This window comes from Lithobates pipiens, unplaced genomic scaffold (assembly GCF_037356315.1).
Source record: "Lithobates pipiens isolate NorthernLeopardFrog02 unplaced genomic scaffold, aLitPip1_a1.2 Scaffold_3, whole genome shotgun sequence".
NCBI classification, from domain to species: domain Eukaryota; kingdom Metazoa; phylum Chordata; class Amphibia; order Anura; family Ranidae; genus Lithobates; species Lithobates pipiens.
The window spans coordinates 173,530,178-173,557,558 of record NW_027507790.1 but is presented as its reverse complement, the minus strand read 5'-3'; the positions used below and the strand labels follow the sequence as shown (position 1 = coordinate 173,557,558).

General features: G+C 42.5%; 1 protein-coding gene across 3 annotated transcripts in view; it reads right to left on the bottom strand.

The window, feature by feature from the left end:
• The window catches only part of ARHGEF28 (Rho guanine nucleotide exchange factor 28), a 367,072-nt gene that overhangs the window by 262,341 nt on the left and 77,350 nt on the right, over positions 1–27,381 (bottom strand). For all 3 annotated transcript variants that reach the window (XM_077462520.1, XM_077462516.1, XM_077462518.1), the window contains exon 2: positions 15,800–15,843. In XM_077462520.1, coding sequence (XP_077318646.1) covers positions 15,800–15,835 — 36 coding nt within the window. In that variant the 5' untranslated portion in view covers positions 15,836–15,843. The remainder of the gene's footprint in view (positions 1–15,799; positions 15,844–27,381) is intronic.

Genomic DNA, 27,381 nt, shown 5'->3' with positions numbered 1-27,381 from the left:
AAAACATCCAGAAAAACGCATTTAAAAAAAAAGTTATAAAATTAATTTGCATTTTAATGAGTGAACTAAATATTTGACCCCTTCGCAAAACATGACTTAGTACTTGGTGGCAAAACTCTTGTTGGCAATAAGAGGTCAGATGTTTCTTGTAGTTGGCCACCAGGTTTGCACACATCTCACGCAAGGATTTTGTCTCCCTCCTCATTGTAGATCCTCTCCAAGCCATTAAGGTTTCGAGGCTGATGTTTGGCAACTTCAACCTTCAGCTCCCTCCACATTTTTTCTATGGGATTAAGGTCTGGAAACTGGCTAGGCCACTCCAGGACCCTAATGTGCTTCTTCTTGAGCCACTCTTTTGTTGCCTTAGCCATGTGTTTTGGGCCATTGTCATGCTGAAATACCCATCCACGACCCATTTCCAATGCCCTGGCTGAGGGAAGGAGGTTCTCACCCAAGATTTGACGGTACATGGCCCCATCCATTGTACCTTTGATGCCATGAAGTGGTCTTGTCCCCTTTGCATGAAAACACCCCCAAAGCATAATGTTTCCACCTCCATGTTTGATGGTGGGGATGGCGTTCTTGGGGGTCATAGGCAGCATTCCTCTTCCTCCAAACATGGCGAGTTGAGTTGATGCCAAAGAGCTTGATTTTGGTCTCATCTGACCACAACACTTTCACACAGTTCGCCTCTGAATCATTCAGATGTTCATTAGCAAACTTCAGACGGGTCTGTACATGTTCTTTCTTGATAAGGGGGACTTTGCAGGCACTGCGGGTTTTCAATCCTTTAGAGCGTAGTTTGTTACCAAATGTTTTCTTGGTGACTATGAGATCATTGAAAAGATTCTCCCATGTAGTTCTGGGCTGATTTCTCACCATTCTCATGATCATTGAAACTCCACGAGGTGAGATCTTACATGGAGCCCCAGACCGAGGGAGATTGACAGTTATTTTGTGTTTCTTCCATTTTGGGAATAGTCGCACCACCTGTTGTCACCTTCTCACCAAGCTGCTTGGTGATGGTCTTGTAACCCATTCCAGCCTTGGACATCCTTGGACAGCTCTTTTGGTCTTGGCCATGGTGGAGAGATTGGAATCCCATTGATTGCTTCTGTGGACAAGTGTCTTTTATACAGGTAATAAACTGAGATTAGGAGCACTCCCTTTAAGGGAGTGCTCCTAATCTCAGCTTGTTATCTGTATAGAAGACACCTGGGAGCCAAAAATCTTGCCGATTGATAGGAGATCAAATATTTATTTTACTCATTAAAATGAAAATCAAATTTATAACTTTTTTGAAATGAGTTTTTCCTGGATATTTTTTTTATTCTGTCTCTCTGGTAAAATAAACCTACCATTAAAATTATAGACTGATCATTTCTTTGTCAGTGGGCAAATGTACAAAATCAGCAGGGGATCAAATACTTTTTTCCCCCTCACTGTATATATTTGCCCACAAGTGAAACAACAACTGTCATTTATTGAACATGTAGGCTAAATTGAAACAAATAATAATGACAGATCCAAATCCATTTATCAGTAAAAAAAAAAAAAAATTATTAGACAGTAAACAGAGGCATTTATTCTCTCTGTAGTCCCCTAGTATCACATATACATTAAACTGGGTAGTAAGCAGGACGGAGTTCACACACAGCAGCAGAAATCCCCAACAAACGCTGGTTGTCAGTGGAACATTGCAACAAGTGATATCATTCACAGGACTCCACATAAGTCAGCATCCCAAGAATTCAAGCACATAATATCTCCTAGACACTGGCTTGTCTAATAAGACTTGAGGACGTCACTGGCATGTACAAATAAACAACAAAAAAAGAGTTTCAATCATTTGAAATATTTGGTAAATAGCTGCTGCTAGACTGTGCGGACATTGTAACAACGTGAGCATTTTTATTGCGCTTACAACAAAATATCCTAGCATGGGATTCCCTTCCACCAGGCCTGGATACTGTTAGGGCCCATTCAGACTTGTTCCCTTTTGGGTATGATGTTACCGTGCTCAGCATTAAGGCAGCCAATTCAAATTGATGGGCTGTCAACACACAAAAAATAATAAAAATAATTTTTTTTTTTTTTTTAAAAAAGGACCTTTTTTTCTGACAGTGCACAATAACGCACAGTATTGTGTTACCATGTGATGTACTGTGCTGAAATGCACGTGCCCTGGTAGGTGTCATTGCAAACGAATGCGAACGCTTGTTTGGTGCTTTGCACTGCAGTAACATGTATGGTAGCACGATGCACTGCAAACAAGAGATGTGAATGGGCCCTCAGTCCTACAGCCATGCAAAAAAGTAAGCACACTTTTTCAACATATTTACACAGGCAAACATATCTTTATTCAAACAGTGCCTGCAGGTAAAGTGGATATGCTTGAATAAAAACACAAGGAAATTTGCTTTTCAATCACGTATTCAACAAAAATAATGAATAAATGTAATTGTGTACTATGGAAAAGAGGCTGTATATATATATATATATATTATATATATATATATACACACATACATACATACATACATACATACATACACACATATATATATATACACACACACATACACACACACACACAGTGCCTTGCAAAAGGTATTCACCCTCTTTGGCATTTTTTGTGTTTTGTTGCCTCACAACCTGGAAGTAACATGTTTGAGGATTTGCATCAATTTACAGAACATGCCCACAACTTTGAAGATTTATTTTTTATTTTTTATTTTTTTTATTGTGAAGAAAACAACAAATAGGACAGAATAACAGAAAAATGTGCATAACTATTCACCCCCCTAAAGTCAATACTTTGCAGAGCCACTTTTTGCGGCTATCACGGCCTCAAGTTGCTTTGGATAAGTCTCTATGAGCTTGCCACATCTCACCACTGGGATTTTTGCCCATTTCTCCTTGCAAAACTGCTCCAGCTCCTTCAAGTTGGATGGTTTGCGCTTGTGAACAGCAATCTTTAAGTCTGGCCACAGATTTTCTATTGGATTGAGGTCTGGGCTTTGACTAGGCCATTCCAACACATTTACATGTTTCCCCTTAAGCCACTCAAGTGTTGCTTTAGCTGTTTGTTTGGGGTCGTTGTCCTGCTGGAAGGTGAACCTCCATCCTAGCCTCAAATCGCACACACAGTGGTACAGATTTTGCTCAAGAATATTCCTGTATTTAGCACCATACATCTTTCCCTCAACTCTGACCAGTCTCCCAGTCCCGACTGCTGAAAAACATCCCCACAGCATGATGCTGCCACCACCATATTTCACTGTCGGGGATGGTGTTCTTTGGATGTTGTGATGTGTTGGGTTTGCATCAGACATAGCATTTTCTTCGATGGCCAAAAAGTAAAATTGTAGTCTCATCAGACCAGAGCACCTTCCTCCATACATTTTGGGAGTCTCCCACATGCCTTTTCGCAAACTCGGAACATGCCATTTTGTTTTTTGCTGAACGTAATGACTTTCTTCTGGCCACTCTTCCATAAAGCCCAACTCTATGGAGCGTTCAGCTTATTGTCGTCCTAAGTACAGATACTCCAGTCTCTGCTGTGGAACTCTGCAGCTCCTCCAGGGTTATCTTAGGTCTCTGTGCTGCCTCTCTGATTATTGCCCTCCTTGCCCGGTCCGTGAGTTTTAGTGTGCGGCCGTCTCTTGGCAGGTTTGCTGTTGTGCCATGTTCTTTCCATTTGGTTATGATAAATTTGATGGTGCTCCTAGGGATCATCAAAGATATGAATATTTTTTTATAATCTAACCCGGATTAAAATTTTCATGTATTTGAAGTAATGGTAAATGTACAGGTGTACTTACATTTTTGTTATTTTGGTTTATCAAAATGAATGCACCATGTCAGTTTCATAGGTCAATTGTTTCAGTACAGCACCTTTATCTGTAGGCACTTTTTGAATGAAGATCTAATGTTTGCATGTTTTAATATGTTGAATAAGTCAACAATTTCTATTGGGTGTATTATTTTTTTTACATTACTCTACTGTATAGGGCCATAAATGTCGTCAGTCCCTTTCTTGGCCTCAAAAAGTGAGACATTAGGGGACTGTTCATACCCCTCATCGTTCAGCAAACCGGTGAAAAAAATAAAAAAAAACTACTGACATAATACGCCACTCTACTGACACAAACCTCTGCCCTACTGATTGACATTGTCTACTGTCCTACTGACTCTGTGCACTGCTCTTATGACACCATCCACTGCCCTACTGACAAGCGCTGTCCACTTATAAAGTAGGCTAAGTTTATATTTTTACAGTGACATTTGTTTTATTATATTTTTCTAAGCAAAAAAAAAAAGGCAATGAACCCCCGGAGAGCTTTGGTCTCTTCTATGTTGTTCTGGTATAGTAGATCTCCACCTCTAAAAAGGTTGCCTACCCCTGGTCTAGACAGATCAGACCAGGGGCTAGCTGGGCGTGAACGTATAGCAGAGTCAATTTACACCCGACCGTCCATAGAGGAGAGTGGCTCTGTCTGTGTCTGCTCTGCATAAACTGAGCAGACACAGACCTGTCATCCACCCGCTCTGCCCTGACCAGCAGTATTGTATTCGTTTTGTAAGGGATTATTTTGAACTTTAAAATAAATACACCATGGGCCAGTATTGACAGGGGTTGACTTGTGTTGATGACATCAGTTTGAGATGCTTCTGAGATCAGAGTTCATTGACAGGTAAATTTGACCTTCAAGCAAGTTTTGTGTGACTTGTGTATAAGTGCAAAAACTGCTTGAAGTTTAAAAAAAGCCAGTCGACGCAGGACCTGAAACAGTATTATGCTTTCTATACCTTGTTTTGGGTTAACATGTATTTTTTCTGCATTTACATACACACATGGGTAAATTCTGCAGATCTGGGGGGCCCTGGGTGCAGCTTTTTCCTACTCTTTTGTATGTAGCTAAACATAGCGCACATTTTCTCTTGTAGACAGAGCTGTGTGGATGGCCTCAATGATTACTATATTGCTGCGTTTAGATGCGTACAAAACCGTGTGCATCTAAATGCAGCATTTAAGACACCCTTGTTAATGAGCCATTAAAGGTCCTCTGATTTTTTTTCTTTTAAAACCCCGAACAGCAAAGTCTATTTAGACAGCACAGCGAGAGGGAGCCATGTGCTCTAGCCTCGGTATCTAGGCATGCTGGGAATTGTAGATTGAAAAGTCAGTAAGTGCTTATGCTGCAGCGGTTATCTAAATACCTCCTTAAATGTGACATTCAGTCATATCACCCAATTTTAAAATAACTTACTAATGCCTCATTTACACTGAGCAGAACGGTTTGGGTCGGTACAGTTTGGAAGGGTTAGAATGGTCCGGCCTATTCAGGTGAGCGCTTCCACTGCAAGTCGGACCCCCAGGGGCCATATGGGGTTTAGAAAAAATGCCTTTGACGTGAGCATTGACGTTTTTTCTGTCCGCCAATCAGTGGAATGTATTGTGTGATGCCAGTAGCTCCGCCCTAACAGTACTGTACCATTTTCTATGGTCTCACATCCGAAGCAGGACCCTGAATGGTGCGGTATGGTTCAGTTATATGGGCAGCTTTCATAATGGAAACACTTAAAATAGCATACTGTACGGAACCGAACTGATCCACTCAGTGGAAACGAGGCATTACAGACAACCTGGGGCCTCGTATGCTTCCATAGGTTACAAAGCAGTAAGGAGACTTTGGCAACTGTTCGGATGCCCCCTGAACCCCAGAGCCAACTCTGGCTTGATTCCTCCAGGTGTTCTCTGAATATTTTTTGCCCAGGAGAATGCCTACAAGCATCTCTCTAAATGTTATATGACTCCATCCAAGACTAAAAAATTCCTTTAGTTATCCTTTAACCCAAAAAAATTTCATCACGAGTTTCAATGAAACGCTGGAAGTTTCTCTCAATAGAGCTGATGAGTTGAAGGCCTCAGATGAACTCTTCTGAACACTTCAAATGCTCAATGCGCAATTTGTATGCATTGAAAAAGCCATTTAGTAAGTTGTGACAGCAATCATTTCTTCAACCAATTACATGAAACTTTAGAAAGCAGGAACCTGAATAACATTTCCAATGGGAAAGACATAGCATGACTGGGACCTTCCTGGGTCACAGCCATTCCCTGTATTGGGCTTTTGTCTTTTATGAATGCTTTTGTATTTTCCTACAGCATTAAGAAGATAAATTCCCTTCTACAGGTATTAAAAAACCTCTACCCTGCTTGCACTTGCACTGAAACTTAACTATATTAAAAGAAAACCACACCTTTCTGACAACAAAACTATTGAACACATATAACTACTACACAAGCCATGATGTGATATAAAGTAAAAATGACCTTTCCATTATGAGAAATTGAATAGATTGATTGTCACCTAAGGACATTGCAAACACCTTTAATTTAGATGTGCCACATCCTACATAATCTGAAAATACTGAAATTGGGAACAATGGACTTTATAGGCACGTATAAAAATAACACATTTTAATAGTACACATACAATTCATGCTTATACAGAACAGTAATTTATAAAAAAACAAAATAGGACACAGTGTTTTTTTTTTCCTGGAGGATATACTGAAATCATATACCTCATGTGGGACAATGCTAAAAATATCAAGAAAATGCCCACACCGAGATGTATGTATTCCTTTTGGTTGTTCCCACAATCCTCATAGATTGAAAGAATTGCTCGCATCGAATTGCTCGAAGAACATACTTTAATTAGAATACAAGTTATATATATTAAGGTACAAATGTGTACACATTATTCATGAATTCACCAATAATACAGTGCTTTGACAAGAAGTTTCAACGCTCACCTACGCCAGGGAAATCGTGACCGCAAAGGGACCCCGTCCGGGAAGGAGTTAAAGACCGAGGACCCTAATGCTGAACGGCAGCCTAGAGTCAGCACATATGTCGGGATGTGGGGATGCACGTGGTAACTATGGGTGTGAACCGTATGCACATAAGTACTGGTAAATGCCTCAGTTGGTTACTAGGTAGATATACAAAGATGTATCCAACAATCTAGCCACAAAACTATCGCAAAAGCACCGCTGGCAATACGCTGCTGCATGCACAGAGTGGACACCCCATCTCTCTCGTTCATAGCATACCATATGCTCAGTACATCTGCCTTCGTCGGAATTGTACTTCAAGCAGCAGAGCTACATACACACCTGCGGCAGCGGGGATATTGCAAAAGCCTGCATAGGAAGGCATACAATTAGGCTTTAATTAGAGATAGGATCTCATTGCTTTATTCCAATGTGAAGTCTAATTCAAAACATCAGACCACTAAATTCATCACCAGATATTCTGCCCAGCACCACCAACTTCGAACTTGTATGCAAAAACATTGGTATCTTCTAAATGAAGATGCTATTCTTCATGAATACGTTAGAGACACCCCCTAAAAAGTATTCCGCAAAAGTCCCTCAATAGGCAATAAAATGACAACAAGTCAATACATACCAAATAATAGTACCACACTAACAAATGGAGGAATCTCCATTTGTGGACAGTGTACTTATTGCCCATGGGTACAAACGGGTACACGATTTTGTCTTTTCAATGGGGAAACGTTTTACCGACGTTTCCATGCGACTTGCAATACACAGGGAGTGATCTATCTGATGGTTTGTAAATACGAAGCATTCTATGTAGGCAAGACAATTTGACAGCTTAAACAACGCATATACAATCACATCTATTATTCTCAAAATGCCAAAATGCTTACCCCGGTTATCCGCCACTTGGGCCTGTACCATACATTTGATACCACCTTTGTCCATTTTATTGTTTTGAAAGGGATACCTGAAGACCCATGTGGCAGCAACTGGGATAAACGCATTCCCTATAAGGAGACATTCTGGATTGAGCGTCTTGAAACAACCAAACCACCGGTTATCAATGAGGTGCTATCATACCGGCTCTTCCTTTGAGGGATCTGTGTGATGGCTGCATTAATCCTCGGCTAGGCAATAACACTATATATGCTGTTTGGGCACTGCACTAAGTAACAGAGACAGTAGATACGTATATACTGCTGTTTTGGTAGTGGTCAAGTGCACGTGGGGTTCCTCCTGTCTGTTAATTGCCAAACAGATCCAAACAAGAACTGCGTTTAAGTCTATATTTAATGTGTGTGTATACGGTTCACACCCATAGTTACCATGTGCATCCCCACATCCCGACATATGTGCCGACTCTTGGCTGCCATTCAGCATTAGGGTCCTCGGTCTTTATCTCCTTCCCAGAGGGGGCCCTTGCGGTCATGAATTCCCTGGCGTAGGTGAGTGTTGAAACTTTGTCAAAGCACTGTATTATTGGCGAGTTTATGTCGAATGTGGGTGTATATAAATATATATATATTTTATACATACATAACTTGTATTCTAATTAAAGTATGTTCTGACTAGAAGCATTGAAGCTCCTGACAGTTCAGGTCATGAAACATGTAGAGCGAGCAATTATTTGAATGAGGATTGTGGGAACAACCAAGAGGAATAAATATATCTGTATGGGTATTTTCTTGATATTCTTAGCATTGCCCACAGGAAGTATATGATTCAGTATATCATCCAGGAAAATCACTGTGTCCTATTCTTTTTATAAATCACTGTTCTGTATATGCATGAATTTTATGTGAACTATTAAAATGTGTTATTTTTATACATGCCTATAAAGTCCATTATTTCCACTGTCACCACCATATGTGCATTAACTCCCGTTATGGTAACGGTAAAGTACAACACGACTGTACACATGAATTACAAGGATGTGTAACAAGAGATACAGTGCCTTGAAAAAGGTATTCATATCCCCTGAAATTTTCCACATTTTGTCATGTTACAACCAAAAACAAATGTTTTTCATTGGGATTTTATGTGATAGGCCAAAACAAAGTGGCGCATAATTATGAAGTGGAAGGAAAATGATAAAATGGTTTTCAAAATTTTTAACAAATAAATATCTGAAAAATGTAGAGTGTATTTGTATTAAGCCCCCTTTACTCTGATACCCTTAACTAAAATTTAGTGGAACCAATTGCCTTCAGAAGTCACCCAATTAGTAAATAGAGTCTACCTGTGTGTCATTTAATCTCAGTATAAATATAGCTGTTCTGTGAAGCCCCCAGATGTTTGTTAGAGAACCTTAGTGAACAAACAGCATCATAAAGGCCAAGGAACGCACCAAACAGGTCAGGGATAAAATTGTAGAGACGTTTAAAGCAGGGTTAGGTTATAAAACAAATATCCCAAGCTTTGAACATCTCAAGAAGCACTGTTCAAGCCATCATCCGAAAATGGAAAGAGTATGGCACAACTTCAAACCTACCAAGACATGGCCATCCACCTAAACTGACAGGCCAGGCCAGGAGAGCCATGTGAACTTTTTGGCCTAAAAGCAAAACGCTATGTGTGGTGGAAAACTAACACTGCAGCCTGAACACACCATCCCCACCGTGAAACATGGTGGTGGCAGCATCATGTTGTGGGGATGCTTATCTTCAACAAATAGAGCTTTCTTTTGGTGGCATTTGATCACCCCTGCGGTTTTTAATTTTTTGCGCTATGAATAAAAAAAAGAGCGACCATTTTGAAAAACAAAAAAACGCATTATTTTTTACATTTTGCTATAATATCCCCCAAAAATATATAAACACCACATTTTTTTACTCAGTTTAGGCCAATACGTATTCTTCTACATATTCTTGGTTAAAAAAAAAAAAAACACAATAAGCGGTTATTGATTGGTTTGCGCAATATTTATATCGTTTACAGAATTGAGGATAGTTTTATGCCATTTTTATAAATATTTTTTTTTACTAGTAATGTCGGCGATCAGCGATTTTTATGGTGGTGACTGCGACGTTATGGCGGACACATCGGACATTGACACATTTTTAGGACAATTGTCATTTATACAGCAATAAGTGCTATACAAATGCACTGATTCCTGTGTAAATGACACCGGCAGTGAATGGGGTTAACCACTAGGTGGCGCTGTAGGGGTTAAGTGTGTCCTGGGGAGTGTTCCTAACTGTGGGGGGCATGTCTGTGGCACGTCACTGATCTCTGCTCCCGATCACAGGGAGCAGAGATTAGTGACACTGTCACTAGGCAAAACAGGGAGATGCTTGTTTACATTAGCATCTCTCCGTTCTTCCTCTCCGTGAGGCGATCGTGGGTATCCCCACGGCGATTGAGTCCGCAGAACCCGCGACCCGACTCATGGAGCTTGCTGCGCACGCGCTGGCCGCTGGCCGCCTCTTAAAGGAAAACGTACAGGTACAGTAGTTTGCCTGTACGAGCCATTCTGCCGACGTATATCGGCGTGAGGCAGTCGGCAAGCGGCTAAGGAATGTCTGTTTCCTAGAGAAGTTTTACAGGTTTAAAAAAAAGGATATTGGGTCGCATCTTGTCCAAAATCAACATCACAAGCTATAACCTCCCTTACGCTATCTAAAATAATAAATAAAAGTGACCCAAATAAAAAAATTTAAAAAAAAGGAAGGACAGTGTAAAAATAATTTTTTTTAAGTAAAATACATTTTTAAAAAAGTAAAGCGGTCCATCTTGCCAAGCTTACGTGCAGAAGCGAACGCATATGCAAGTCACGCCCAAAAATGAAAGTGGTGTTCAATCCAAACATGTGAGGTATTGCTGCGATTGTTGGAGAGAGAGCAATAATTCTGGCACTAGACCTCCTCTAATGCCGGTACACAAGATCGGACCGCTCAAGCTTGGCTTGCATACACACGGTCACACAAAAGTTCTCTGAACTTTCGACCTTCAAGAACTGACTGTACAACACTACAACGAGCCGAGAAAATGAAGTTCAATGCTTCAGAGCATGCGTTGAATTGTTTCCGAGCACACATAGGAATTTTGTGCATCGGAATTGGTACAGACGATTGGAATTTCTGATCAGAAAAATGGAGAACCCGCTTTCAATCTTTTGCTGATGGGAATTCCAGCGTGTTTAGGCCCTTTAGTCACACTGGCCCAGAACAAATATGTACATAAGAACTTTGGACTTTTCTGATCTGCATATTTTTTTCTTGCCTCAAATAACTATTTAGGCTGGGTTCACACTAGTGGGAATTGGATGCAGGATCTACGCATTCCAATTCGCAATAGCAGGGGATTGAGACCGGTTCTCTATGGGGCCAGGTCACATATCTCCGATGCAGCTCTGGTGCGAATTTGCACTGGGTTCTGTGCATCTATTGGTCAGTTTCAGGTCTGCATTCAGCCAAAAATTCAGGCTGAAATCGGACCCGAAACTGTGAACAGAGATGCACCGCACCCCCTGCTGTGAGCCGCATGCGGCTTAGATGTGAACCCAGCCTAAAGTCTGTGAATCTGCTTGGGCCACCGCCAAATTCATCTATATCGGAACTCCCACAATGCGCTATGTTCTAGTCCAATCAGCTGCAGACTGGGTCGGATTGGGAGGCGCCCAGGAGTGAGAGGCGTTTGCGTACAGCTTCCTGTACAAATCATTAACAGGCTACCACTGTAAATGTCAGCAAAAATCAGAGAATTTGCATGCTTACTGGCCGCTCCTCCTTCATTGTATGCACGCAAGAGTGAAGAGTGATCAGGTGAATTACAATTATTAAGTCCCTCTTTGCCATGAAAATGAACTTAAACCCATCAAAAAACATTTCCACTACATTTGTGAGGAAGGCATCAGGGCACCCAAGAAAGTCCAGCAAGTGCCAGGACCATCTCCTACAGTTGATTCAGCTGAGGGGACTGGGGCACCACCAGTGTAGAGCTTACTCAGCAATGGCAGCAGGCGGGTGTGATTACATTTGCACACACAGTGAGGAGAAGACTTTGAGGACTTTTGAAGGATGTCAAGAAGGGCAGCAAAGAAGCCACTTCTCTCCTAAAAAGAAAATTTTAAAAAAACCCCATCAGGGACAGACTGATATTCTGCAAAAGGTACAGGGATTGGACTGCGGAGGACTGGGGTAAAGTCATTTTCTCTGACGAATCCCCTTAACGATTGTTTGGCGCATCCGGAAAAAAACCTTGTCCGGAGAAGAAAAGGCGAGTGCTACCATCAGTGGCGGCTGGTACTCAAAATTATTGAGGGGGAAGCGGCTGGTACTCAAAATTATTGAGGGGGGAGCGGCTGGTACTCAAAATTATTGAGGGGGGAGCGGCTGGTACTCAAAATTATTGAGGAGGTAAACACACTTAAAAATATCAATTGCAACCTCAATGTGCCCATCCATTGCAACCTCACTGTGCCCATCCATTGCAGCCACTGTGACCCCCCCCCCCCCCGATGGGTTTTAAACTAGCACCCCCCTTTCCGCCGCCCACCCGTTGTCTGACTGGCACTTACCCCATCTTGGTTGCGGGTCAGGCAACGGGTGACGGCGGCAAGCTGTGGGACGGGCAGCTAGTCAGGCAGTGTTAGCTGTGTGATGGGTGGCTGCTCCTGTGTCCTCCATGCTTTCGCCGCATGTCTCTTCTTTCTTCCTGCTAGGCATCCAACAGGATCGCCTGTCCTTTTCAGCCAATCGGGTGACAGGTATCAGACCCGTGCTTCCTGATTGGCAGAGAGGCCGTTCAATGTTAGAAAAGCAAATATTCATTTGCTTTTCTAACACATCTGGGTCGACATTGGGAAAAAGTTTAGAACTTTAAATGAAGCATATGAGAGACCATGGGTAGAAATATATAAACGTGTTTATTGTCAAAAGAGTAAACCTAGCACATAATAATATGCATATAAGATTTCAATGCCCCCAACATGAACACATTTCTAATACACATACATACACACAAAAATGGGAAACAGCATGTGCCAGCTGCCGATATACCGGGCGCCATATAGTAAAATAATCAATGGTGTAAGGTCAAACTATGCAAATGTAAAAAAGACATGAGGTAATTAAGTCATGACTGCATCCTGGATATGCCCGACACTTTTCATGGTACAAACCACTCTTCAGGGATGAATGCGAAAACATGTATAGGGCTAAAAAGCAAAAACATTTGGTATATTTAAACAGGGGAACCATAGAGGTCTGTCCCCGGAACTGAGGTACGGGACTTGCAGGCAGCGCAGATGTGCACTAAATAATCCCACATAATAGAAACCTCCATGTGTACTGGTTGATGGTGAAATACCCCAAAAATTGTATTTTCATATAAATAAAATGTATAGCAGTGAGATTCACCATGTGGTGTGCGCTCCGAGTCCACCCTATTTTGAAGCCTATTAGAACCTATGGCTCTAATCGGGTGCTTCAAAAATACACCCCGGCTGCTGGAATTCAGGTGCCCGGCATCTGAAAAGGGGCCAGACACCTGAATAGGGGATAGTCGTGGTGGCCATGGATAGATTCACGATCCATTATATATACAGGGTGTGTTGTGATAGAGGGGGCGGTGCCTGTGCGCCCTAAATGGATGGGCCATCCCTGGCTACAATCAGTCCTGTGTCATGCCAACAGTAAAGCATCCGGGGAACATTCATATGTGGGGTTGCTTCTCAGCAAAGGAATCGTGCTCACTCACAATTTTGCCCAAGAACACAGCAATGAATAAAGAATGGTACAAAAACATTCTCTGAGGGCAATTTCTCTCAACCATCCAAGAACAGTATGGTGACTTTTCCAGCATGATGGAGCACCTTGCCATAAGGCAAACGTGATAACTAAATGACTTGGGGAACAAAACATCAAAATGTTGGGTCCATGGCCAGGAAACTCCCCAGACCTTAATCCCATTGAGAACGTGGTCAATTCTCAAGAGGCGGGTAAAAAAAAAAACAACAAAAAAAAAAAAACAACACACACACAAAATTTTGACAACTCAAGCATTGATTATGCAAGAACGGGCTACCATCAGTGGCGGCCCATCCATTAGGTGCGCCCGGGGGCTGCACCCTCTCCCTCGCCACCCCCTATATGTATAAACGGATAGAGTCATGCATAGCATGACTCTATCCATGGCTGCTGTAGCCACCACCTATTCATGTGCCCGGCCCCTTTTATGGCACCGGGCGCATGAATTACAGTGGCCAGGTTTTTTGTTTTGTTTTTCAAGCACCAGATTAGAGCCAGAGGCTCTAGTAGGCTTCAAAATAGGGTGGGTTTGGGTCGTATAAGATGCTCTCTGATATCACCCAGGTGTTTTACAACATCGAACGAATATCCGATGTTGAAACACTGATCCTCAATCCGGCCAATCAGAAGCAGGGGTGAGGCCTCGAAAAGAGAAGACTCCAGATTGGCCGCTGAGGAGGAGGGAGGAAGCTAGGAAATGGAAGCCGCTGCCATCGTCGTTTGGTATACTGTTTGCCACCACCAGTCAGGATGTGGGCCAGAAGAAGATTGACAGCATACCAGGGCAATTTTGCCGAGGTCTTGAAAAATAAGGGTCAACACTGCAAATATTGACTCTGCATAAACTTGATGTAATTGTCAATAAAAGCCTTTGACACTTATGAAATACTTGTAATTATACTTCATTATATTATAGTAACATCTGACAAAAGATCTAAAAACACGGAAGCATTAGACTTTGTGAAAATTAATTTGTGTCATTCTCAAAACTTTTGGCCACAGCTGTAAACACCAGGAGCTTCCTGGTCAAAATAAACGCACAGCTCTACACTAAGAATGGGCTCGGGCATGTTCAGATCAAACCCGCCAAGAAGGCGGCACTGCACACCGCCATTCATAGGCAGCGTGTGTATGTGCAGCTGCCAGTCTGGGAAATGCCTCACTACCTATGATTGGTGGTATGCAGTGGAGGCTTCCTGGCGGGTTCAATCTGAACACACCCAAGCCCATCACTATTCTACACACACTGTATATGCCCAAGGATGAGCTCAGGCGTGCTCGCAAACAGCACGTTCAGAGCCCGCCAGGAAGTCGGCACTGCGGAGCGCTAATCACAAGGATAAGCTCAGGCGTGTTCGCATGCTCCATGTGCAGAGCCCACCAGGAAGTCGGCGCAGCGCTGCACTAATCACAGGCAGCAAGACATTGCCCCTATGCGCGGCTACAGAGATCGGGGCAATGTCTCACTGCCGGTGATTAGCACAGCGCTGCGCTGACTTCCTGGCGGGCTGCGCACATGGAGTATGCGAACACGCCGGAGCTCATCCTTAATTACAAACAGTGACACACATTATCTCGATGCACGGCTACAGAGATCGGAAATGTCTCACCCTGTGATTAGCGCTGTGCAGTACCGACTTCCTGTCGGGCTCTGCACGTGCTGTTTGCAAACATGCCTGAGCTCATCCTTATATATGCCCTAAGGCCTTGTTCACATGGGGCATATCAATACGTATCTTGTGTGATGGCTGTGTTTACTTGCACAGGGATGTACAGGCGTTCTGTGTAGGCCATCACATTGATGTCAATTGGGAACAGCGACTGCGCAGACACATCCGCACAGATGTCAAAGTGAGAGCAACAGTTGTGTCCATGCAGATGCTGCATCCCAATGCACATCAATGGGAGTGCCGGCACAGGGATGCACGGAACACTTGTGTATTCCCATGCAGGTAAACACAGCACTCACATGGAGGTATGCCCCACGCGTACAAGGCCTCATAATCAGGCAACTAGCATTTTCAGCAGTAGTTCTATATTTCAATCCAGTGTGTTGCCAATACGTCGCTTTATTCACCAATCCATACCATTTATTATATGACATATCATGTATTCACAAGTTGAATTTCATTAAGAATATTAGGATATTTATACAAAAAAATAAAATAAAAATAGACATTATATGTACTTACATAAAGGGGGACTTTTGTGAGGCTGAGCTCCATCATCTCTGCAACTGTAGAGAAAAATAAGAGAATAAAGGGTCATAAAATGATTGTGTTACCATAAAAAAAAAAAAAAACATGCCAAGCCGGTGTATTCAAATAAGGTTGTCCGTTCTGATTTGTGTACAGCTACAACAATAGGCCAGGTGGATCGGTTACATTTTTCCTCTTCCTCAAACACTGCACCCAAACAACCTATTCAAAGCACAGGTGTGTACCTCCCCGGGCCACGGCTAATCTCCATCTGCTGCACACAACGAGGCTTCCTGGCTGTCACGCAAGTGGCTGCTACATACATGGCTGCTGGCATAAGAAAACCGGAAAAAGAAGACCCTGTTCCTTGTGCAATTAAAGGAAATCTTTAAATATATGTGTGTTTTGGATAGAATGGGGAAAGAACCGCAACCTCAGTCAAAGTTTTATGTTGTATAGACCTCCAGTGGGGGAGATTCACCCTTTCCAAATGAAACAGTTGACTTTTACTTTAAGACCTTCACCCACAGCTCCCAACTGTCCCTGATTTCGAGGGACTGTCGCTGATTTGGGGCAATGTCCCTCATTCCTCCTCATTTGTCCCTCATTTTGGTCTGATCTATATAGATGTATAGAAAATGCACTTTTTATCTACCAAAAAGTGTTTCCCAGTGCTAAACCTTTCATCTGATTTCTAAATTGCTGCATTTGTAAATTCCAGAAGCCACTATAAGGCTGGGTTCACACTGCTGCGGGGGGAGATCCGGATGTGATTCGCACAGCAAATCACATCCGATCTCCGTAGCGATGCGAGTACAGCCATACAGATAGTATGGCTGAATTCGCAGCGCTCCCGCAGCAAACTCGCACGGGGCCCTTTTTTGGGTCCGCAACAGAATCGGATCGCATGGGGGTTCACACCATGCGATCCGATTCCTGTGCGAGTCGGCAGATCGCACTGCGATATGCGGACGGATCTGGGGGTGTCATTAACATAACATTGACACTCCCAGCCGTCCGCATAGGGCAGTGTGAACTGCCGGCGGGAGGTGTGCGATGCGGGAAAACGCCGCGGATTCGCGGCGTTCCCGCATCGCAGCGGTGTGAACCCGGCCTAAAGGAATAGTAGTGATAAAAAAAAAGCACTTGTGGGCTTAACCAATCTTGTTTTTTGTACAATTCTCCTTTAAGGGGGCATGGCAGGGGGTGTGTCCTATGCCTGCATACTTTTGCTGATAGGTGTCCCTCATTCCCATCTCAAAAAGTTGGGAGGTATGCTTCACCCTATATAAGAGCAGTGTGCAGCACTTTCAGGTTTGCTGAAATCTTTAACCCTTTTGCTGCCAATGACATAATGTGAAAGGGTTAAAAACAAGCTTGTGGCTGCAATGGGTCTATATTTGACTTCATTAACATGCTCATTGGAAAAGTAATTTGGAAAGCTTTATAACCACCCAAATCACTTTTAAACCTCATTCACATGGATGTACTGATCCATATGCGTCATGTGAAGGGGCCGTCCCTCAAAATGTGGGACATCTAGGAGTTCTGTGCAGGCAGCCTGTCCAAATCAATAGTAGGTGGGTTTCTTTTTTTTTTGGGGGGGGGCAGCAAACACAACCCACTTCCTAATTGGTGGGAAGGACATTTAGTGTGGAAATGGCGAATATTAATTCGCTATTGTCGCACAACTGGGTAGGATCAGGGTGCAGTGCCCACCCTTTTTTAAAGCCTATTATAGCCTCTGGCTCTATTCACATGCTTCGGAAAAAACACCCTGCCCCCCCAATTCGAATCCATAGTCTGGTGCCCTGTATGTATATCAGGGGGCTGGACATTGATGGGTCACCATTGGTAGGTGGCCAGCTGCATGGGAGTCCGATGCAGTCTGTCTGCGTTCTGATCAGTGCATCGGACCCACAAGAATGAACACTCCAGGATGTGCATGGAGACCCGAACAGCTGGCATTGATTTGAACAGTCTGTCTGCACAGAATACCTGTGGGCGAAGTTGGCCCCTACACACAGGTGTATGGATTGGTACACAAATTTCTTTTCTGCGACCAAGTTGCAGGAAAGAAATTTGCACATTCCCTCAACACAGGCAGTGCCAACAGAGAAATCCATCCTGCTGAGACATTATACAGTGATTATTGCTAGCAGCTACAACAGCCGTTCGCTATAATCGCAAGTAAATTTGGCAGACTGGTTGTACCAAAGCTGATCAGATGATCAACTTGGTACATTCAGCCTGCCCATATATGGTTCAAATCTCGACGGCTTCCTGCTGAACCAGCCAAGATTAACACCTATTATCTATGGCCTGCCCAACAGGTGAGAAAGTGACAGTCTTCCATTACCTTTGGAAGCCTGGAACCACAAAAAAACATTGTCAGGATGGGAACAGGAGGACATCAAGGAATATCATGCAGAGTGAGAACCCAGAAGTGCTTAGCTATGATCACTTCTGGGCTCTGAGCTATACAAATCCCAGCTTCAAAGCCAGGTAAACAGTGGATCAAAGTCTGTGCTTGATCGCCTAGAACAGAAGGAAGGAAAAATGTTTGCTAAATTTAGGAGTTTTAAAAGTTTCTTGACCTACCTTCCACATTGCAAAAATTTGTTATAGATGCTTTTCATGGGAATAAGTGTGTGTGTGTATATATATATATATATATATATATATATATATATATATATATATATATACACACACAGACACACACTTTTATTTACTACTAAACTGCTATGGCTTACTCTGCCAGGTTCACACTTGTGCAGTGCATTAATTTGTAGGCTGCCAACAAACCTAATCTCAGACAAAACTGCACCCAACCCTTTCTCAGGAACACAATGCCTAGTACAGGTGGTCCCCTAGTTAAGCCTGCGACTTACAAAGGACTCCTAATTACAAACAGAGGGCGACAACAGGAAGTGAGAGGAAATCTACCCCTAGGAAGGGAAATTCACTCCTGTAAGTGTTAATATGGAAAAAATGGGTCTCTACTGGACCTTTATCACCAATCCGTGTTTCCACAACAACCCAAAATTTTCAAAATCCAATTGTCATTGGGACAGGAAGTGAGGTGAAATTTTCTGAACAGGGGCACAGACAGCAAAACAAATGTTACAGGGGTGATAACCCTTCCCTATGTTATCCAAAAAGCTTAAAAAATTATTGTTTGGGCTGAAGCTATACTTTAAAAATGTACCTGTTCCGACTTACAAACAAATTCAACTTAAGAACAAACCTACAGACCCTATCATGTTTGTAACCCGGGGAGTGCAGTGCAGGTGGGTTGCCTTAGTGCACACCAACACAAGTAACCTGTTGTTATCTCAGTGCAACTGTGTGAACCAGCCCTTAGAATTTGAATTCCTAATATGATTCAGGTGTTGTGTGATCAAGTGCAGACATAGAACTAGGCCTTCAAACTTCCCTGAATGCTCTGCTAGTCTGCTTCTCTCCTAGGGCTACACTGAACTGTACTGTGCATACATAGTGAGACCTGTTAGATTAGGGTGCCTCTATGGTAGAGCTGCACTATTCTGGCCAAAATGAGAATCACAATTTTTTTGCTTAGAATAAAAAGTCATGAATCTCGCAACGTAAAATCTTTCACGTTATACAGAAAAAAAAGGGTTAACTTTACTCGTTAGTTTTTTTTTTTTTTAATTCATTAAAGTAATAAAAATAAAATTGCATTTGAAAGATCGTTATGCAAATACAGTGTGACCTAAAATATTGCAACAACCACCATTTTATTCTATAGGTGTCTACTAAAAATATATATATAATGTTTGGGGGTTCTAATTAACTTTCTAGCAAAAAATAAAAATAAAAAATGATTTTAACTTGAAACCAACAAATGTCAGAAAAAGGTTTAGTGTTTAAGTGATTAAACTTTTCACTAAGGCTCGGTTCACACAGGGGTGACTTGTCCAGGCGACCTAGCCGCCTGACAAGTCGTGCTCCGGTCTGTACAATGGAACCGTTCTAATAGGAGCGACTCAAGTCGCTCCGACTTAGAAAAAAGGTTCCTGTACTACTTCAGGCGACTTGCATTGACTTCTATACAGAAGTCGTTTTGCGCGGCGCTCCAAGTCGTGCCGCCCCTGTGTGAACCGAGCCTTACACACAAAGTCTATTCCATTGACAAATTGTTAAAATTTTTATATTTAAGTTCAACTGATAAAGAATGTTTTGTTTCTTGGCAGACTGCCCAGTTTTTCTCTTCCGTTTGAGGGCTGTGGCTTCAGAAGAGCAGAGAGAATCATTTGCATAGAAAGAATTGTGAAACACTTTAGGATCCTTTCATACGGGACGGATCCGTGATGATCCGCCCCATGGACATTCGCTTGCTCAGTGGGGATCGCTCCATCGATCCCCGCTGAGCAGAAAAATGACAGGTCTGTCTCTGCACTGTGCAGGGATGGACCTGTCAGAGCACCGCTCTCCACTATGGGAGATCGGATGAGTATGGACTGCAGTGTCCGTCGTCACCCGATCCGATGACGGATGGAAAAGTAGGTTTTTCCTCTGTCATACTTTTTTCGGATCGGAGTGGGTCAGATGTCAGCGAACATGTCACCACTGATATCCGACGCTCCATAGAGGTCTATGTAGAATCCGTTCAGATCCGCCTAAAAAACTGACAGGCGGATTGTTCGTCAGAAAGAGGCCTTAGTCAAGATTGCGATAACAATTCTTGACGATTAATTGTGCAGCTCTACTCTATGGGCACAGACCAGGAAAACTTGAAACCAAGACACATAATAGTAAAGCAAAATGACTGTTGTAGGAATCGCCACTACAGTGATTGCTGATAGTGAACATAAGGCCCCTTTCACAATGGGGCAGTGGCGCCGTCAGTGGTAAAGTGCTGCTATTTTTAGCGGCACTTTACCGTTGTTTTTGCAGGGGGGCGGTTTTAACACTCGCTAGCGGCCAAAAAAGGGTTGAAACGACCTGCAAAGTGCTTTGCTGGCAGTTTGGCAGCGGTGCCTATTCAATTCAATGGGCAGGAGTGGTGAAGAAGCAGTGTATACACCGCTCCTTCACTGCCCCAAAGATGCTGCTTGCAGGTGTTTAATGTCCTGCAAGCGCAACGCTCCAGTGTGAAAGCCTGAGTGCTTTGGAGTGACAGGAGAGGCCCTTTACAGGCTCTATTTTTAGCGACGTAGCGCCTGTAAATCGCCTCAGTGTCATCAACAGAGTGACCCCCTGTGTTCTCTATAAAGCAGAGCAGCAGCTCAGCAAGGGAGCTGGAAGGTAGTGAAGATCACTGTAGGTCTACAGGTCTCTAGCTTGGGATTGGGAAGGTATGGCACGTGTGTGTGTGTGTGTATTATATCATATATATATATATATATATATATATATATATATATATATATATATATATATATATATATATATATATATATATATATATATATATATATATATAGCCCAAGCTGGACCAATGTTATTATGCAAAATAGTACATACTGGGAATTCAGCTGTAACCAGTATATACATGGAGGACCAGTATAGTTGCTGGAGTAACGCATAGTGTCACAAAAGCAATTAGCAGCCCCAGGTGTTATATAACCGCAGTATGAAAGAACAAGACGCACTTGTTTTCATTCCTTCATAGCTCTGGAATGTCATATTTAGCTGAGACATGGGGCTGTGACGTGGTTGTCTTTCAGACTGCTGCATCAAGCCATGTAATTGCAATACACGTTAACAACACATGCTGGTGAGAAAAGTGCCAAGTAATCGTTCTCTTACATCTGCGTGTGCAGCGTGCCATAAAAGACACCTCTGGACTAAAGACACTAAATTATAGAAATTGTACATATTGTAAAATGTGGTAGATTAGGTATCAGAATTTGTCCTGCAATCCTCTGTAGCACCTTCTACCTATTGAAGGTGCTAGAGTGAGATTTTTCTGTAGTGAAGGTAAATTTAGCCACTTGCCAATAAACCAATTCTGACATTTATCTCCTAAATGTAAAAATCATCATTTTTTTTTTTTGCTAGAAAATTACATAGAACCCCCAAACGTTTTATATATATATATATATATATATATATATATATATATATATATATATATATATATATATATATATATATATATATATATTTTTTAGCAATGTCCTTAGAGAATACAATGGCGGTCGTTGCAACTTTTCACCTCACACGGTATTTGAGCAGCAATTTTTCAAACGCATTATTTTTTTTGAAAAAACAAAACAGTTTTGTGCTTAAAAAAAAAAAAACTGTAAAATTAGCCCAATTTTTTTGCATAATGTGAAAGATGAAGTTATGCAAGTAAATAGATACCTAACATGTTACGCTTCAAAATTGCACACGCTCGTGGAATGGCGCCACACTTCGGTACTTAAAAATCCCCATAGGTGATGCATTACATTTTTTTTATTGGTTACAAGTTTTGAGATACAGAGGAAGTCTAGGGCTAGAATTATTGCTTTTGCTCTAATGTTCGTGGCGATAACTCACATGTATGATGTTTGAACACCGTTTTCATATGTGGACGGGACTTACATATGCATTCGCTTCTGAGTGCGAGTACACGGGGACAGGGGCGTTTTACATTTTTTTTTATTGTTAATTTTACTTTGTAAAAAGTTTGACACTTTAAAAAAAAAATTTTTTATCACTTTTATTCCTCTTACAAGGAATGTGAACATCCCTTGTAATAGGAATATGGCATGATCGGGCCTCTTTACAGTGAGATATGGGGTCAATAAGACCCCACATCTCACCTCTAGGCTGGAAAGCCTGAAATCAGCTTTATTTTTAGAGGTCATACTCATAGACCCCAATTCAAATTCAATTATCTGTTTTCCTATTATGTGGTTATCACTGGGGTGCACGGAAAACAATCCTTTTCTCAGGGATAGAAGATACTCAATCTAGCCAAGCAGTTATCCATATGCCCCTAGTAGGAGTCCTGGATAGACAAATGACATTAGACGTAAGAGTTTGGGGTCTTCTATTTTCCCTTTGCTTTGTCTAGGTTTTACAATGCTAGACCCAGGGGCTTACCAGCAACTTTTGGGAAACTACAACCCAGAGGTCAATGGTGCAGTGACTCGGCCCCCTCCCAGGCACTCTCTGCTCACCAGGTGGTTCGGGCTGGACAGCGCCTGCTGCTCCAAATCCAGAACTGGCCAGCAGGGGGCAGCTGGGTGGTGCGGGGATGAGGGCAGTTCGGTCAGGGCTGGCCAGGGGAGGAGAGCCTCGGATAGAGAATGGAGCTGGCCTCTGCTCAGACACAGCGTGTAACATCAATGCTGGAGGGGGGGGGGGCTGCACTCTGTCCTCCTCCTCGTCACCGGCGAAAACCTTTTACTCCTATTCGCCAGGAAGCCTTTAGGAGAGTCTGTGGCAGGAGCAGTGCAGCCTTTTTACAGGGCATCAGAGTAGCCCGGGGAGCAATTATCCGCCCTGCCCCAGTCTGCCCCTGGCTAGACCTCAGGGATTGGCTGCCTAGCAAGACTGTAATTGATCAATAGGGTCTGCATCCTACTGTAGCACGCTTATAAGGAACTGCTGGAGAATTTGATCCTTCATACTTCATATTCCTGATATGTGCCTGCTGTACCATGTACTTGTATGAAAAAGTATCCTGTTCTTTGTATTGCTTTTTTTCATTTGAAATCCCTGGTGTTCCTCCCAGTTCCTCTAATTTTCTATTAGAAACTGACCACACTAAGGTAAACACACGCCGGTCAGTTCTCTAGCTATGCTGGGAACTCAGCCTGCTCTCCTCCAATGATCAGACTTGTCCCAGCACCCCCCCCACCCCCCTTCCACTGCACAGCCTTTCAGCGGAAGCTCAGTGTACTGCCCCTCCCCCTTCCCACCCCACAGCTCTTATGCAGCTGAGAATAGAGGGAATGTGATCACTTATAACAAATAGGGACAAAAAGGTATTATATATATATATATATATATATATATATATATATATATTTTTTTTTTTTTTTTTTTTTTTTTTTTTACATCTTTACACAAATGTTTTTCCTTTCATTTTTTATTTTATACTGAATGGATTGTTTTACAGGGTGATGCTTTTTTTACCTTTTAGGCTTATGGTTGTTTCTATCAATAGCATATTAATTGTTTGTAATAATGTGGTATGACAAACATCTTGCCCCCTGTAACACTCTATTGTTCTGATGTAGCAATGTGGACTACAATTGCAAAACATAGCGATTCCCTGTCATTTCAGTGAACTTTATTGTCCCTCCAGTGCCCAGCATCACTTACTGACCTCAAATCTGTGAGTCGACCCCAATGGGATTGTGAGATTAGTAGTTCCTCGGGTGGATCTTTGTTATCATCAAAAAGAATGCTGGGAAGAGCATAAAAGAGATCAGAGATGCGCGCTACGGTCTCTTCCTCCTGGGCCTGATGTGTGACGGACCTCTGTTCCGAGAGTGTGAGGTCAGGCCTACCATGCAGCGTATGACATTCCAACCTGGCTGTGAAGGGCCTATCCCTGCTTGCTGATCATCAGGCACCATTCAAGAAATACCCTGATAATCCGAGAACCCACGCTTTGTGCTGTTCATCGGATGATCATCGCGAGTGGAACCACTGCAAGGACGTGTCTTCAGGAACCGCTGTTCAGAAGGTATTGAACCAGCCTGGTTGTTGGCGAGAGGGCAATAGCCTGGCTTTACAAACCACACTGTGCACAGACATCTTTACCCTGGGGAAACACTTTACAGCCTCTCTATCTGAACATTGTACATTTACACCTGTCAAATCAACCTTTACAAGAAATATCATTGCCTTGTTACTGCACCTTATTGGATATAGTTAAAGAGCTCCAACTGCTAGTGAAGACCATCAGGCCTGCAACTGGGACATTACTGTCCTTACTACTTAAAGGGCCCTCATACTGTTCTTGCTCAATTGATCTCTCATTAGGATTAAAGTTGAATAGGCTGGCCTGGGTTTCCCCCTTTAGAAGTCTTGCCAGAATGAAATTCTTCACTCTTGCTTATCCTTTCAGGTCATGTCCAAGTGGTACTCCATTGTACATACATGTATATAAGACACTGTTATTTCCAGATTGTTTAACTTGTATTATTGTGGGGGAATTATTCTACTGAATTAGGTCTGTTATCCGAAGTTTAGTTGATCTATTACCTCCTTGTGCAACAAATTCTTCTTTGAGTTATTCAGTAAACGTTGATAGAATGAATATAAATTCATTGAGTGGATTGACTTATTACTTTAAGGTGGTGCAAAGATGTCTGAACCCAGAGTGTCAGGTGGGTTGGAATGCTCCCAAAGGTCACAAAGGTGCATATGAGCCGGTAAATTCAAGCAGTCCCCAAGGGGGCAGTTCTACACTTACAACTTCCTTCCCTCGTCTCCCACATTCCATAAGGGGTGTGTAATGCCCATGTCATGTATTTCTATTGGAAAAATCTTAAATAGTGATTGTATAAAAATAATAATAATAATAATGTTTTTTCTATGTGCTCTTTTTACACCAAAATGTTGGTGGGGTGTGATGTGCTGTGCGAAAAAATTCTGCATACCTGCATTTTTTCACAGCTCACTGGATGGCACCGCCTGTCACCACACTACAGCGCAATATGCTGTACTGCTGTGTGAAAACATAAATGAAGCATCACCATTTTTTAAAATTATTTTTACGGGGCTCCATAATGTGGTGCACGTTGAACCCCTATGAACAAAAAAAAAGTGAACGGTGAGATCACAGCACACACAAAAAAACTCTAAGCCCTTGTACACACAGTCGGAGATTCCGAAAACCAAATCCGTCAGATTTTGTCCATCTGATTTTGTCCGAAACTGTTGCATACACACGGTCGGACAAAGTTGTCGGAAAATCGGAAAGTTCAGAACGTGATGACGTTATTTCGTTACGACGGGACTACGTTCAGGCTAGTAGCCAATAGCTTTGGTGTAGGAATTTGATCTGAGCATGCGTGGCACTTTGTCCGATCGGAATTCTCTACACATGATCGGAGTATGTCCGATCGGAGCATTTTGTCTGAAAATTTTACCAACAAGTTGGAAAACTTGGTCCGTCGGATATTCCGACGGAAACAGTCCGGGAGACCACACACAGTTGGAATATCCGACAAAACAGTCCGATTGGACACATTCCGTCGGAATCTCCGACCGTGCGTACAAGGGCTAAGAAGATACAGTAATGGCAAAACATGGGAAGAGGAAGGCCCTCTAACCTTGAACACTCCCCCCCCCCAGGGGTTACATAGTTACATAGTAGGTGAGGTTGAAAAAAGATACAAGTCCATCAAGTCCAACCTATGTGTGTGATTATATGTCAGTATTACATTGTATATACCTGTATGTTGCTTATCTAATAGTTTCTTGAAACTATCGATGCTCCACGAGACCACCGCCTGTCGAAGGGAATTCCACATCCCCGCTCTTACAGTAAAGAACCCTCTACCTTGTTTAAGGTTAAACCTATTTTCTTATAATTTTAATGAGTGGCCATGAGTCTTGTTAAACTCCCTTCTGCGAAAAAGTTTTATCCTTGTTGTGGGGTCACCAGTATGATATTTGTATATTGAAATCATATCCCCTCTCAAGCGCCTCTTCTCCAGAGAGAATAAGTTCAGTGGTCACAACCTTTCCTCATAACTAATATCCTCAAGACCCTTTTTTTAGCTTTGTTTTCCTTCTTTGTATTCGCTCCATTTCCAGTACATCCTTCCTGAGGACAGGTGCCCAGAATTGGACACCATACTCTAGGTGCAGCCGGACCAGAGTCTTGTAGAGCGGGAGAATTATCGTTTTATCTCTGGCATTAATCCCCTTTTAATGCATGCCAATATTCTGTTTGCTTTGTTAGCAGCAGCTTGGTATTGCTACTAGGACCCCCAGGTCCTTTTCCCTCCTGCATTCCCCAAAGGTTCTCCCACCAGTGTATAGATTGTATTCATATTTTTGCCACCCAAATGCATTATTTTACATTTTTCTACATTGAACCTCATTTGCCATGTAGTTGCCCACCCCATTAATGTGTTCAGATCTTTTGGCAAGGTTTCCACATTATGCGGAGAAGTTATTGCCCCTTACTAAGCAAGTTATTGTCTTGCTTAGCTTAGTATTATCTGCAAATACAGGGATTGAACTGTTTATCCCATCCTCCAGGTCATTTATGAACAAATTAAACAGAATTGGTCCAAGGACAGAACACTGGGGGACCCCACTACCCACCCCTGACCATTGAGAGTACTCCCCATTTATCACCACCCTCTTAACTCGCTCTTGTAGCCAGTTTTCAATCCATGTACTCACCCTATGGTCCATGCCAACGGACCTTATTTTGTACAGTAAATGTTTATGGGGAATTTTGTCAAATGCTTTTGAAAAATCCAGATACACCACGTCTACGGGCCTTCCTTTATCTAGATGGCAACTCACCTCATAGAAGGTTAATAGATTGGTTTGGCAAGAACGATTCTTCATGAATCCATGCTGATTTCTGCTAAAGATACCGTTCTCATTACTAAAATCTTGTATACAGTCCCTTATCATCCCCT